This window comes from Vipera berus (genome assembly GCF_964194415.1).
Source record: "Vipera berus genome assembly, chromosome: 1".
In the NCBI taxonomy this organism is placed as follows: Eukaryota; Metazoa; Chordata; class Lepidosauria; order Squamata; family Viperidae; genus Vipera; species Vipera berus.
Window position 1 is genome coordinate 123,744,695 of NC_138202.1, and position 15,427 is coordinate 123,760,121.

General features: G+C 37.2%; 2 protein-coding genes across 3 annotated transcripts in view; both read right to left on the bottom strand.

Moving 5' to 3' along the window:
• Window positions 1-247: 247 nt before the first annotated feature.
• On the bottom strand, window positions 248-3,266 carry GPBAR1 (G protein-coupled bile acid receptor 1). Its single transcript, XM_081346756.1, has 2 exons — window positions 3,045-3,266; window positions 248-2,316 (listed from the first exon to the last, which is right to left on the bottom strand). Exon 2 carries the CDS (start codon window positions 2,241-2,243, stop codon window positions 1,290-1,292), a length of 954 nt encoding a protein of 317 aa, XP_081202882.1. The 5' UTR covers window positions 2,244-2,316; window positions 3,045-3,266; the 3' UTR covers window positions 248-1,289.
• Window positions 3,105-15,427, bottom strand: part of LOC308679535 (keratin, type II cytoskeletal 8-like) — a 33,383-nt gene continuing 21,060 nt past the window's right edge. The window contains exons 9-10 of one of the 2 annotated variants that reach the window (XR_014028796.1): window positions 4,323-4,523; window positions 3,105-3,311 (exon numbers count right to left, since the gene is read on the bottom strand). Coding sequence is in view for 1 of the 2 variants with exons in the window: in XM_081346755.1 (XP_081202881.1) it covers window positions 4,947-4,993 (47 nt within the window). In the remaining variant the exon portion in view is untranslated. Of the gene's footprint in view, window positions 3,312-4,322; window positions 4,994-15,427 lie in introns of those variants that run through there. The other variant, XM_081346755.1, reaches the window with a different exon arrangement.

Here is a 15,427-nt window from a genome sequence, read left to right on the forward strand (position 1 = left end):
ATTAAGGTCATGAGAACTATATTACCTCTTTAATGAGGACATTATGTCTCTTAGTCTTAGGCATTAATAAGTATAAATGGCAACCCAGTCTACTTCTGACCTTCTCACACGCATCTGCTTCTTCTCAGAAAAAGATAAATGGAGTTTAAATAAACCTGCAGGCTAAAAAAACAGCCCAAGCTCAACTTAATGAAATTTGCCACCAAGTCATCAATCTTTAATGATTTCTTGCCTCTTGGCAGCCTTTATCATCAAGGTTCACACAAAGCACAGCTATATTCACCCTTGTTCCTTAGGAATTTAAAACACACACCCCATTTAGTAGTTAGCAGAAGCTTCATTGACTTGAGACAGCTTTAAAAAGTTCTTTTATTGCAAACAAGAACATCTAAGGAGCCCAGCATACAGTATTAGCTTTAAGATATAAATTCTTAGTATTTTCAGTCAATGAACATTTGTCCATTCCATTCTCAGCCTTGAGTTGGGAGTTTCCTGCTCAGGGTTGGTTCAAGAGTTCTGATTCAGTGAAACAACACTAGTGCTTTCCTCACCTGTTTCAGCCCTTAAAAGTCTCCAGCATCAACTATAGACATAAACAATCTCTACTACAGTGGCTGCCATGTGTTGATGATCTTGAGAACACCATTTTAGAATGCGATCAGTGGTTTTGGTTTAACCTGCTTGTGCAAGTTGATCCCATTTTGACACATTCATATAAAGAACCAATGATTCAACCCAGCTACTGGATTTACAAATGTCTCAATGACTTCCCAATATCCTTCAATTGCACTGCAAGGAATTTAAGGAACAAGGATTGTAGCTAAGGCTGCTGAAATTCAGTTGCTATCTTCTGTTCTGAGATTCTTACAATGGAGAACAAGGGACTTCCTTCCATGCCAGGAGAAAGTGGGGGGTTAATGTGAGCAGCAGGTCTAAAAGGCAGCGATTCAGGAGGAGGGGATTTCAATACAGCTGTGTGGGAGAATCTATTCACAACTGTGTCCATTGTTTTTCAACGTTTCCAATTTTTGATAGCAAATCAAAGTCAACGTGTTTTCAAGGCATTCCAACCTTTGTGTTCTAAGGACTGCCAGCAAGGAAGAGAAAAAGGAATGTTCTTTGTCTTTCTTCATCCATTTTATATTTAGCTGAATTTTTGAACTGGGTTGTGGGGAACCCCAACTGGAAGCAAACATTCCAATTTCATTCCAAGCTGAAGGGAGAAGATTGAAGCATTTGTGCTGCTGAATGGGTGGATGAGGGATTTGATGACTTCCCACTGGAAAGTATCAGACTGGATTCGTAGGAGGTTCGGTGTTATTGCCATGGGGCTGATTATTTTGTTTTTGTTTGCACCCCTGTCTTCGGCAGCAGGCGCTATAGGCTTTCATGGCCATGTCACTCCAAAATTCAGTGTATTGACGATTGCTAAGACTGAGAATGATGGGTATTGCAGCAGCACTGGCAGTGCCTATGCAGATAACAGTACCAAGGGTGGTATTCTTCTTTACTTCTAAATGCAGTGAGATATTCAAACAAACAATATATGGCACCCAGCACACCAGGAAGATGAGAGATATACTGGCGATACTCTTTGCATGCCTCAGTTCCAGTTGTTGCTCCAAATCTGATGGGGTCTGACTTTGATTCACTGAATTAAGCAGTTTTTTAATGTTTTTAAGCTGCTTTCGGGCTATGCAGAGCATTTGGATACCCATTGCAGCTATTGCAAAGATGATTGGGATGATGAACACGTAGGTTTCCACATAGAGGTAAGGCCAGGATAAGATTTGTTCAACAGAGCAGGAAGTCTCATTGGGCTTCCATTGGTACCAAGCCAATGGCATGGAGGCAAAACTCAAGGGGGACACCCATGCTAAGCATATGTAAAGACCAGCCCGATGATAAACCCAGGACAGGTGGTAGTGCAACGGATGACTGATGCATGTATATTTAGCATAGTGCATCACCAGCAGATTGGCTAAAAAAGAGAGGAAAAGGAAATTGGGAATAGCATAATGTGCAAAACACCAATAGTTGCTCGGAGGCTTTCCAAATGACATTTTGGAGACTTGGGGAAGGGCTCCCCCTGCCAAGAGATCAGCAATAAGCAAACTCAGGAAGAACCAGTTGATGGTACCATGGAGCTTGCGATTAAAAAGGATCCCAAGTATAATGAAAACATTGGCTAGAATGATGAAAGCTGATAGGAGCTGGGAGAATATGGGTATAAGATCTTCCATCTGAGCATCTAATCAAGAATCCACAATCTTCTGGGCTTCTGAAATCACTTCCTCAAGGAAATAGGAAAATAGTCTAAATAAATAAAACCAGGAGATATATGGCTTAGTATTTAGCTTTCTTTTTAAAATAATGACTAGCTATAGAAAAAATCAGTAACATTGCATTTCTTAGCTATTGTAAATTACACAGTGATATACATTCTATAAAAATAAAATAGGCTGCTCTCAATACTGCGAATACCCTAATAATGTACTAATTAGTGCAAAAATTCTATGACTTTAGGTAAACCGTGTAAAAGAAATCTTACAAAAAGTACTGCATAAATGATAAGGGTATGATTAACCACAACAGAGAAGTGAATAATTGCAACTCCACATTTCAGAAATTTAAAATGCAGTCCTGGTATACCTACACAAAAATAAATCCAGTAATATATTGCCAATCACACATATCTAGAGTAATTACTGCTAGAGAAACTTCATAACACATGTTCCAAATGTGATTTTTTTTAAAAAAAGATGGATTTGGAAACATTCAATTGTTCTATATCTTCCTCAACTAACAAAACCAGAATGTAATTTGGAGATGGTGATTTAAACATAATTTTTTTGTGAAAGTGCACAGGGTCTTTTGGAATGTGATGTCATCACACAAGAAAAGTGCAGCCAATGCAAGAACAAACTAGTGCGCAGTACGTAGATCTCTTTCGCTCACATTTTTTATATCATCCCACGTGCTTCTTTGCATAAATAGCCCTTTTCCACTAATTTTTGAAAACAGAAAGCTTAATTTTAACTTACTTGGAAATCACTAGAAGTGGCTGTTCTATCTATAGCAGTAATTCTTCCTTGAGACCCATCTCCTTAGAGAATGCTCTTGAGTGTAGTAGCCATGTACTGTAGGAGACCGAGCAAGGGCAGAGTTGAGGACAGACACAGTGCATTTCCTGTCTTGGGGTAGTAAAACCTTCCCTCTTCTGAGCAGGAACAGGTCAGTTACTAGGAAAGATGTCAGGAAACTGGGGTGGGGAGGAGACTTCCATGGCATCACCGGTGGTTGCAGTCACTCTACAAGCAAAATCCACAAACACCAGGAATGTTATTTTAACAAGCTCATAAAGAAGCAGCAAAAGGCACTTAGAAAGAAACTCTTACCATCTGGCTAGTTATAACAGGAGTCAATTAAGCTATTACAGTGACAGAATGGCCAGCAGGAGAAACCATCCTCAGTGTGACACCCTCTAGTCTTTCTCAAGAGGGAGAAAACAAATTGGGACCTTCCTGATGGAAATGCTCTGAACATCGGGAAAGAGAGAAAAATGTGGAAAAATCCCACTGGTCCTTTTGAGAGGCCAGGTAAACAACTGTTGAAACTGCTTTCCCAGTTTCTAAGGAGGTATGTTTCATTTTTTCCCCTGATCAGAAATGGGGAGCCCAATTCACATCTACATCACTAAAATATTTATTTTTATAAGCTGCTGGTAGTTAAACTCTGAAGCAAAAGTTGCTTCTTGGGCAGAGGTTAATATGATCTCACAGGTTTAAAAGTAATAATGGGATATTGCTCATTATTTTCTTTGTTTTCAAATGAAAAACCTATTGATCAGTAGCACATTCAAATAATTGTAGCTTAGGATATATTGTGGTAAAAGTACTTGTAGAATAAAATTAGATATTTTTTCCTTACTTTGCAGTAAACCATATTGTAGTGTACTCAGTAGAGCTTACTTCTGACAATTATGCCTAGAATTGCATAAAAGATCCAGTACTGAGGCAGGTGAATTTCTTAGAGAAATATCATTTTCCCCTGCATATAAACAGTATTATTATTCCTTGGAAGAAGCCCAGCTCAACTCCCCTCCCCTGTATTAACCATAAAATTAACTCTGTTTTAGAAGTATTTTCCTAAGTGCTCTTATTCGAATTATATTATCCCAAGGCAGCATGTACAATGGGATAATATGATTCACACATGACAGGAACCGTCTTCTGACAATGTTCAAAAAGGCCTGTATGTGCTTAACCCCAATCAAAATTAAGGACCCAACACTGTATTCACAAAAGGCTAAATTAACTAACCTTTTGCAAATCTCGTCTAGACACAACAGGAATCCTGTGGACGTCACCACTCATCACATCCAAAATGTAAGGAGAAGGAGTCAGCACGTTCTGCTTGGGGCGACGTTCTCCGCTGCCAAGAGCTGGTCTTCCTTCAGCTTTAAAACAGTAACATGACCTCTTCATCCAACCCAGAGAGCAGGCAGTCAAAAAAAGTCCCTTCTGAGGAACAGGAAGAGTCCAAATTGCTATCAAAGAACGAGGCGTCTGTTTCTTGTTCTGGCCAGTCACTTCCTTTAAATTATTTGTCAAACCCAGCCTTGAAGATTGCTTCCCTCAGATGCTCAGCTGCCTCCTGGTGGCTCTCAGTTATGGCAGAAAGTGCATTATTGCCAGCTAAGAGATGGAAGAACCTGCTTTTTAGCGTGGGATGCCATCAGCACCTGCCCGCAGAATAGCAGAGTGGTAATGTTAGACTATTTGCTTTAGTCATCATTTTAATCTAATGAACCAGTTAAAATCGATTTCTAGCTTTGCGGAGATAAAGACTGGGATGTCTCTTTCCTTGTGCTCTCTGCCACATTGAGACTTTGGGTACTTTGCACTTGACAAAAGACCAACTAAGAAAGAATAATCTTTGAGTTTTCACTCTGAAAGATGGAAGAGAAGTAACAGTAGCCACTGATTTTGTTCTGAAAAGTAATTAACGTACAAACAGAATACATAGTAGACAACACTACCAGTGTAATACAGCCTCCGTATGTTGGACTGCAGATGTCTGAAATAGCTGCCTAATTTTTTGGATTTTTCTCTTCCCCCTCCCTTTTTAAAAATCTAATTTGCCTAATAAAAGTTTCTGGAGAACTCAAAAGTCTATCATCTGAATTTAAAAATAGATTTTCATTTTGTAAAAGATACCTCTAAAGTGCTTTTGTTTTCATAAAGGAAAGCAGTTAAGCAGAACCCAAACTGAGTTTAGCGCTCAGCTCAGAAATCCGTATCGGTTCTTTCTTCCTCTTCTGCTTTTATTGAGATTTTGGGTTTCTTGATACGGGTTTAAAAATGATTCTATTGTCCTGTTTATTTATAACAGCTTGGTTTACAAATATGGGTTCAGCCAAACCAGTCTGTTCTGTACCAGCCTGCTACCGGCCCTGCAGAAAAGGCAGGGACAACCCCTTTTACAAGAAGGCAAGAGGCTGGAATTACACCTGCCAAATTTATTGCTACAAAAACAAATAGAACAAGACACGAACCAAGAAACAGGAGCTTTTCAAGCGGTTGCCTTCAGCAAACCAGCCCTCCCACGCATTCCCCCTTAAATAAAGTTCAGGGCGTGGCTTCTCTCTGCCTCCTTCTGAGGAGCCCCATTGCCTTCCTCTGTTTACTCCTGATTGACTGCCTCCTGCGTCGGGCGTCCTTGAACAGGGCCAGCTGTGGGTCATCTTCATCCACGCTGTCAGGCTCACACAGCTGGGTCTGCGTCGTGACCAGGTGAGAGGGGCCTGGCTGAGGGCTCTCATCAAGCTGTCCAACCCCCTCAGCAAGCTCTTCAACACCCCCCTCCTCCTCCTCCTCTGAGTCATCCGACCCAACTGCCGAACCCACAGGCTGACCCTGAATCACAACACAGTCCTGCCTCTCTCTCTTTGCAGTTTCTACCCCCCCCGCCCCCACCTTCCTGCTGAGAGAGAGGCGGGGGGGGGGCATGGTAATCTAGTTGATCTGCGCCTAAGGTGGAACTGAAACTCCCCTTCTTCTGGTTTCTAGTCAGACACCTAAATCATTAAACCAAATTGGCTCCACATCTGGAATACCATAAATGCCATCCACACACCATAAAGCTGATTTGCAATGTAGATAAATATTGTGGTTATTCCAGAGAGGAAGGTTTTAGGATATAAACAACCTATCTCATTTAGGTAGAGTTTTTGAGGAGTTTGTTGTTCAGAGAGAAATCATCTCTTATTGGCAATATGCTTGGGGTTTCTGTTTCTTTTATACAGTATCTATCCGTGTGTTCATTCTTTCTATAAAAATGAATATTCCTCCTTAAGGAGGAAAAAAGGAGGAATCCAGTATCCATATGATGATCCGGTTCCATCAGGGCTATGAAAATGCATGTCTTTCCACAATATATTGAGCTGCAAGCTCCCAACTCCATTTTAGCCTAGTCTGCAAGTTGTATGAAGCAGGCAGTATCTTTTAATTGGTAATCCACCTAGATGCACTCAAGGTTTTTTAGTCCACCACTGGTTGGATTCAATGGGAAAAAAATAAATGTAAGAAGGATGTTGCTATACAACTAAAATGAGTGATTCCCACAGTGGTTTAAGGAACAGTGCTTCCATTTATAGAAATACACATCTAGTTTACAAACTCTGCAGATAACGTAGGCTCTAATTCCCATAATCTCAGCCTGCATGGCTGACCCTTAACGGGAATTGATTACAGAGGATGTCCAGTGATTGCCAAATGCTTTTTAAAGCCTTGCATCTGCCTCCTATATTCTCAGTTATGTTCTCAGCTCTCAGTTGCTCAAGAAATTGGTTATACGTATAAAAAATCATAATGTTAAGTCTGTCGTTACTCTTACATACATGACCCTTTTGAACCCTTCCTAAATATTAAGATCTACTTTTATCCACAACTTGAAAATTAAACCATCTCTTCCAATGTTATTGTTAAAATTTCCTATGAGCTCAAAATTATGTAGGTTAAAATAACCTCATTATTCCTACAATGATTCTGTTTCCTCTATCTCTTGGTAATTTCAGAATTTCAGAAAAGCTCTTGAAAGACACCCTAAAAAAAACTTTAGAGTCAGATTGTTATTTCTCCTGACCCCTTTCTGGTCTCATCCAGTATTAGTTATTTGAGTTCCAATGACAATTCAAATTCCAAGAACCAGTATGGTCTAGTAGTTAAAAGCACCAAGCTAGAAAGGAGACCATGAGGTCAAATCCTGGTCTTAACCATGAAAGCCAGCTGGATGACTTTGGGCCAGTTGTTCTCTCTCACCCCAATCCACATCACAAAGTTGTTGTTGTGGGGAAACAGGAGGAGGAAGGTGTGCTGAATATGGTTGCCATCTTGAGTTATTTGTAAAAATAATAAAGGTGGGATACAAATAAATGATTTAAATTTAAATTTAATTTGAGTTCACCTCCAAGATAATGGATAACGAAGAATAACAGATTTTACACATCTTGAGATTAACCTTGGTAAATGTTTCTTCTAAACCAGGGTTAGGCAATCTTGGTTCTTTTATGACTCGTGGACTTCAACTCCCAGAATTCCTGAGCCAGCCATAGAAGGCAGTCTCACTCAGGAAAGATGGCAATATCATAGAGACAAAGAAGGAAAACACTGTTATCTGAGCTTGTTATAGTTAAATACAAACGGAGACCAGGATTCAGTCATTCCTCTCTTCCTCCGATCCATCACAAGCAGAGAACTGCCAATTTTCTCTACATGACTTTCAAGAAGACAATTCATTCTATGTATATCCCGGAAGCCAAGTCTGTTTTACAGGCTCTAGTCTAGCTGAGGAGGAAAAGAATTCACTTTTCAAAAGCATGAAAGATCTAATTGATGAATATAAAAGCACTAAATTCAGAGCTCCTGAGACATTTATTACTGCTTTGGGAAGGGAATGGTGTCTTAAGAGGGTTAAGGTTGAAGGGCCTGTGGCCAAGATGTCTGGCTTCTATTAGAGCAGGGGTGTCAAACTGCCAGCCCACGGGCCAGTTACACCATACAGAGGCCACACCCATCCCAGTTCCAGCAATGCAAAAACAGTCACAGTATGTCGCAACACGTCACGTGATGCGACGAGTTTGACACCCATGTATTAGAGGGAGAAAGGCAGGCAAGGAAGTCTGGACTTTTAAATTCAAATCCTCCTCAGTAAGATCAAATGAGTTGATTGAAAAGCATGAGAACAACTCTCCGCCCTACCTCAAGTGTGTTTGCTCCATTTGCAAAATAAGCAAGAGTCCCATAAAAGACAAGTTAGTTAGTTAGCTTCCACCATCCATCTACAGCTGGGTTCTTATAATAAGATAGTCCAGACTAAAATGGAGTTAGGTGTTTGATGTTTCATCATACTGTGGAAATTCAGCCATTGCTTTAGCATGTTGTGTGAATTATTAAGCCACAATACAGTTTGTTTGGGCATACTGTAATATGACAACATCAAAAAAGCATTTTCTTAATCCAGGTTTAGGATTAAACATGAGGCCATCCTGTGCATTCCTTCAGCTCTGCCTGAATGCTATTTATGCTGCATTATTTCCTGAAAATTGTTTTCTACTCTCTGTGTCACTGAACTTTGCTTTTGGTCTGCCGCTATAACTTTTTCACATATTTCCACAAATATCAATCTCTACTGGTGAAGAGGAAAAAAATAATTTCCAAGGTTGCTTCTCTTGTGTTTTTGCCATAATAATTTCTTTAAGCAATTTCAGTCTTTGATAATTCTCACAAGAACATAAATGTTTTTATTTATTTATTTATTTTTCAATTTTATATAGTTGCCTATCTCACAAAACAACTGACTCTGGGCAGAGTACAACAAAGTTTTAAAAAATACAATTCACAGAGCTTGAAAGAAAATTTGGAACTTTGTTTCATACATGTTGACAGTGCACACAAATGGAAAGACACATTAATTCCCACAATGGAAGAACGGATGGTGAAAGCAATGGAGTTGGCAGAGATGGGAAAATTGACTGTTCTAATTAAAGAGAAGATTCTATCTAGTTTTGTTTTGGAAATGCCTTTTGGACTTTGTACGCAAAACTGAAAAAAATAAAACTTTGATTTTATTTTTTGATGACTATATTGACTTTGTTGTTATAGAAACGACTTGAAATTATTTAGAAATGTAAAGCAAAAGGCTGACAAAATTTTTACTAGTCACTACTTTTTTCTTTCTTCCTCTTTTCTCATTTTTTAATTTTTCTTAACTTTTGTTTCTGTTTATATTTTATCTCACAGTAAACTTTAATACAAAGCTTAAAATAATCACAACATTAAAAACAGTAAAGACTATAAAATGCAATTAAAAATGGGTGAAGGGATGTTAATAATAAACATGACAAAACTTTAGCTCAGGAAAGAATTGAAAAAGCCATTTCAGGTTTTTAGCTTTTTATATAATCAATGTGCTTCTTTCCCCAAGCATATTATCTCATGCTAATTCAACAAGGAAGCATCCACATCGTCTAATTTTAGATGCAAAAGATTTACATCCTCTACCCATAGTGTACACAATGGTACTGTTAGCCCAATATGTTTAAGTGTGTCAATGGAGTTTTTAATATGTTGTAGAAAATTCAAAAATGGTTTAGCTGACTCACAGAAGCCCAAGGACAGGGAAGCCAGATGTGGACTGGAAAAAAAAAGTGACACTCAAGATCCGGATAAAATAAAGAGTTGAAAAGAATCTTTGAGACATCTAGTCCATCTCCTTCTCTGGTATAAGAATTACTGAAAGAACAGATAGTTATCTCTCTTTTCTCTGAAGACTTCCAGTGAAGAAATCTGTCTTTTATGTTATAATAGTTTAAATATCTGAAGACTGCTATCATGTCTTCCCACAGTCTTGTCTTTGAAAAACTTCAATGTTTGTATATTGTTTTAAAAAGGCGGCCCTCTAAAATAGGCTTATTTTATCTTCCATCTTAATACCCACTTGAATGTTTGTGAACATTTTAAATGTAGACTGCTTTGCATTCTTCTCATTCTGTGGAAAGTATCAATCATGGGCTTACATAATGCCATACTTCCATTGCAAAGGTCCAGTTAGCCTTTTAAGGACAATAATGATTTAGCTTCTTAAACTGTCCTCAAGACTGCCTAGTCTGTTTCTGAAGTGCCATAAGTGGACAGTTAACATCCCGGATATCTGGGACTAGATAGAACAAGTCAGCACTGTTAGAGATTAAACTTGATTTGGGTGACAATATTATATAATGGAGTAAAAGCACCTTTAAGGAGTTAAACGGCCTAAGGGTGTGGCTGTAATTATTCCACATAAAAGAGAGTTAGATGTTACACATAGTTGCTCTTGTATATGTGTTTGATGTTAGTGTTTGGATACCTCTTGTTCTCTTGTTTGCTAACTTGATATTTATTCTCTCAAGAATCAACTGCTTGCTACAGTGTATATTGTTTTTGATATTGGTAAGCAGCTTTTGTATTTTGATACTATGTTTTTTATGGACTGACTTTTATGTGCATGATACTGGATTGATACTTGGACTATTTCTTACTGTGTTTCTTTTTGTTGTCTGAGTAAAAATAAGTTATAAAACTCGTGTTAGTGCATTACTGTTTGCCTAAAAGTCCCAGTACAACTTCCATTGTGTATTAATAATACTCTGTTAAACAAACCATTTTTTCAACAACATATTCTAACAATGGTTATGGGCCCAGATCCAGTGTGGTGCTGAGGACAGGCACAGTATTGTATTTATATTTCCTAACTGAGTTTTCAAATTCAGACAATGGCACAAGGACTATTCAATCCATTCTGCATTACCCGGCTTAATGGGTCAAACTACGTATCCTGGTCTACACAATGTAGTTTGCTATTACAAAATCAAGGTCTTTGGAAAATAGTCCATAATCCTCCTGATGTAACTGCCTGGGATCCAACTAATGAAGAAGATAACAAGAAGATTGTAGACTTCAATAAAGACAATGATAAGGCTTTATCTATCATTGGGCTAACATTAGGAGACCAACAGCTAGTCCATGTGCGTGGAGAAGAATCTGCTGCTAAATGTTGGGCTAAGTTGAAAAAGATTTTTGTTTGGGACAGTGTTGGTGCTCATATAAATCTTACCAGAAAGCTATTTAGAGCTAGACTGGAAAAGAATGGCGATATGTTAGCTCACCTTAACTTTATAAAAGCAACTTTGTTGGAACTGCAAGAAAAAGAACTTATTTTTTCAGAGCTTCACCAGGTTTACATCATTTTATCATCATTGGATGAGAGCTACGATGCCTTTGTATCGTCCTTGGAGGTTTTGTCCAAAGAAGACCTAACTGTTTCTTCAATAACTGGAAGGTTGTTGGAAGAATCAAGATGTCGTATGGAGAGAAAACAGTTGAGAGAGCCATTGCAACAAGAAATAAAGAAGACTGAATCTGCTTATATTTTAAGGAAATGCTTTAATTGTGGGTTAAAGGGACATATTGCTAAGTTTTGTCAGAATAGTAATTGTCAGAGAAAGGAAAGCCATAGAAAGAATAAAAAGCTGATTAATGTAGCTGTAGCTAATAGAACTACTAATAACCACAATTGGTGGGTGGTAGATAGTGGAGCTACACACTGTATTTCAAAAATAAAAAGGGATTTTGAGAATATAAGGTCTAGTAAAAAATATATTTCTATGGCTAATGGCTGGAGAGTCAAGGTCTCTGGAGAGGGTAAGGTTTACTGTTCATTTTTAAAACAAAATTTGGAAATGCTATATGTTCCCAGATGTGATTATAATCTATTATCAGTTAAGGCATTATTGGAAGCAGGTTTTAAAGTTACTTTCCAAGGGGAGGAATGTCTTATTCAAAAGAATGAAGTGAACTTAATAGCTAATATGAAAGACGGTTTGTTTGTAATTAGCAATGATCCTATTATAATGGCTACTACTTGTACAAATCAAAAACCACATGATGAATGTATTCATTTATTACATAGAAGATTGGGTCATGTGAATTTTAATACACTAAAAAGAACTGTAGCTTTGTCTGATGGGTTTAAGTTAAAGGCTTGTAAGAAATATCTGCAGTGTAACGTATGTGGTAGAGAAAAGAGCAGGGCAGCACCAGCTAATAGGTTAGATGGATTTAAAACCACAACTCCATTAGAACTGGTATTTATGGATTTGATAGGTCCTATGAAACCCAGTTTAGGGGGTGCTTGCTACATATTAAATATTCTAGACCATTATAGCAGATATGGGTTCTGTTATCTCCTTACGTCAAAAACTGAAACTATACAAACAATATCTAATTGGCTCAAGTTTGTACAAAGGAAAACTCAGTTAAATGTAAAAACCATAATAACAGACAATGGAACTGAGTTTGTTAATAAACAGTTCAATGAGCTGTTAGTTTCAGAGGGAATAGAGCATAGACGTACAGCTCCTTATAGACCTCAGCATAATGCATTTGTTGAACGGAGGGGCCAAACATTGCAAGCTATGATTAGATCTATGATTGAAGATTCTGGTTTACCTGATAGCTTATGGGGAGAAGCAGCAAAATGTGCTAATCATATTTTAAACAATGTGGTTAGTTCAGCTACAGGTAAAATTCCTTATACCTTATGGTATAAGAGAAAACCAAATCTTAGTTATATTCACACATTTGGGACACCTGCTTGGGTACATATTCCAAGTTCAATAAGAAATAAAGGAGAACATAGAGCTAAACAATTATTTTTTGTTGGCTATGAGTTAAACCATAAGTCTTATCGGTTCTGGGAGAAAGGTACTAAAAACATTTATTGTAGTTCTAGCGCTGTTTTTCAAGAACAGTCAGGCTGGGAAAGGGTAGAAGATATTGTATATATTCCTCAACAAGATTTAACTAACTCCTCAAATGAAAGTGATAAAGAAGAGGAGGAACCTGCTAGAGAGATCAAACAAGAACCACTGATAGTGGAGACAGGAGAGGAAGAAGATAATAATGTAAATGTACCTATAAGTCCAATAATTCTCAGAAGGTCTAACAGGGAAAGACGACAGCCTGATCGTTTTGAGGCAGGTTTAATTTGTCAAATAGACATTGAACCTTCTAATGTTGAAGAAATAAAAATGTATCCTGAGAATGAAAGAAAGAATTGGAAAGTAGCTATGGATAAAGAAATAAAGTCTTTGCAAGATCTTAATGTTTATCAAGAGGTTAAAATACCTAAAACAGAAAAGTTAATTGGATGTAAATGGGTTTTTAAACTGAAAGAAAGTGTTACAGGAGAGGTAATACATAAAGCAAGATTAGTTGCTCAAGGATTTGCACAAAATAATAGTGATTATGATGAAGTATTTTCCCCAACGTTAAGAGCTTCCACTCTTAGGGCTGCTTTAGTTTGGGCAGTAAATAAGAATTATAGTATAAAACATGTAGATATTGAAACTGCTTATTTGCATGCAACATTAAACCATGATATATATATGAAAGTTCCATCAGGAATAGAAAGTAAGGTAGGGTACTGTTGGAAACTGAATAAGAGTTTGTATGGTTTAAAACAGTCAGGTTATGAGTGGAATAGATGTTTAGTAAAAGAGTTAAATAGTTTGGGATTTAAAGCTAGTATTGCAGATCCTTGTTTATTTATAAAACAGCAAAATAGTGAATTATCATTGTTATTATTATTCACTGATGATATTGCTATTATAGCAAAAGATGAAACAGAAACTGAAAGAATAATTTCAGGGTTAAAAAGAAAATTTAGAGTAAAAGATCTAGGAGCTATTAGTCATTATCTAGGGCTGGATATTGTCAGGACTAGTAAAGGATTTAAACTGTCTCAAGCTAAGAAAATTAATGGTTTGCTGAAACGTTATAATATGGAAAACTGTAAACCAGTAAAAACACCTATGGTTCAAGGTTTTGAGAGTTCAGCAGATAACAGCAATGTCTTTGATAAAAAGATATATCAATCATTAATAGGCAGCTTGATGTATTTATGTAACTGGTCAAGACCTGACATAGCATTTACAGTTAATCATTTAGCTAGATATTGTGAGAATCCTACAACCAGATGTTGGCAAGGTGCGAAAAGAGTTTTAAGATATTTGAAGCACACCATACATTATTCTCTATATCTAGAGCCAACAAAGGAATTGGAACTAAAAGCATTTGCAGATGCTAGTTTTGCATCTGATACTGTAACCAGGAAATCCACTTCAGGATTGGTTGTATTATTGGGAAACGCTTTAGTAGGATGGAGGTCTAACAGACAGAAGCATATAAGCTTATCAACAACTGAATCCGAATTTTCTTGTTTATCTTTATTATGTACTGAGCTATTGGTATGGAAACAATTATTGTTTGATATGGGTTTAAATTGTAATGAACCAATAAAAGTGTATGAAGACAATCAAGCAGCTATAAAATTAGCAACTAATGCTGCAGTGAAAACTAGATCAAAACATACGGATCTACGGTATCTAAATGTCAGACAATGTGTTAAAGATAATTTGATTAAACTGGAATATTGTGCAACTGAAGATAATATTGCTGACCAGTTTACTAAAGCTCAGGGTGCTATAAAGCATAAATCTGTTTGTGATATGTGTAATTTGAGATTGTAAAAATATATGTATAATATGCCACCCAAAAGGGGAGATTGTTAGAGATTAAACTTGATTTGGGTGACAATATTATATAATGGAGTAAAAGCACCTTTAAGGAGTTAAACGGCCTAAGGGTGTGGCTGTAATTATTCCACATAAAAGAGAGTTAGATGTTACACATAGTTGCTCTTGTATATGTGTTTGATGTTAGTGTTTGGATACCTCTTGTTCTCTTGTTTGCTAACTTGATATTTATTCTCTCAAGAATCAACTGCTTGCTACAGTGTATATTGTTTTTGATATTGGTAAGCAGCTTTTGTATTTTGATACTATGTTTTTTATGGACTGACTTTTATGTGCATGATACTGGATTGATACTTGGACTATTTCTTACTGTGTTTCTTTTTGTTGTCTGAGTAAAAATAAGTTATAAAACTCGTGTTAGTGCATTACTGTTTGCCTAAAAGTCCCAGTACAACTTCCACTGTGTATTAATAATACTCTGTTAAACAAACCATTTTTTCAACAACATATTCTAACAAGCACCATTCTACTATCCAAGGAAGAATTCTATTCCTGGTCTAAAATAACTTAATTTGCTTGCTTTATATACCGTACAAGACCGACTTTTTAAAAGGAGCCTCTGGAACTGATTTTCTCTGATCTTTGTGGTCTATTTATGGGTTTGGCTTCTTGGTCATTGTGAGATGAGGCTTCTCTCAACATGGCTCCTGAAATACTTCTGGACTATAAATTTCATCACTTCTATCAAACCAGAATGGTAAGAGTTACAATCCAAAAACAACCAGGGTCAAG

What these genes read in the sequence shown, in the direction of transcription:
- GPBAR1 (XM_081346756.1), bottom strand. Translation starts at nt 2,243, where the DNA reads ATGGAAGATCTTATACCCATATTCTCCCAGCTCCTATCAGCTTTCATC.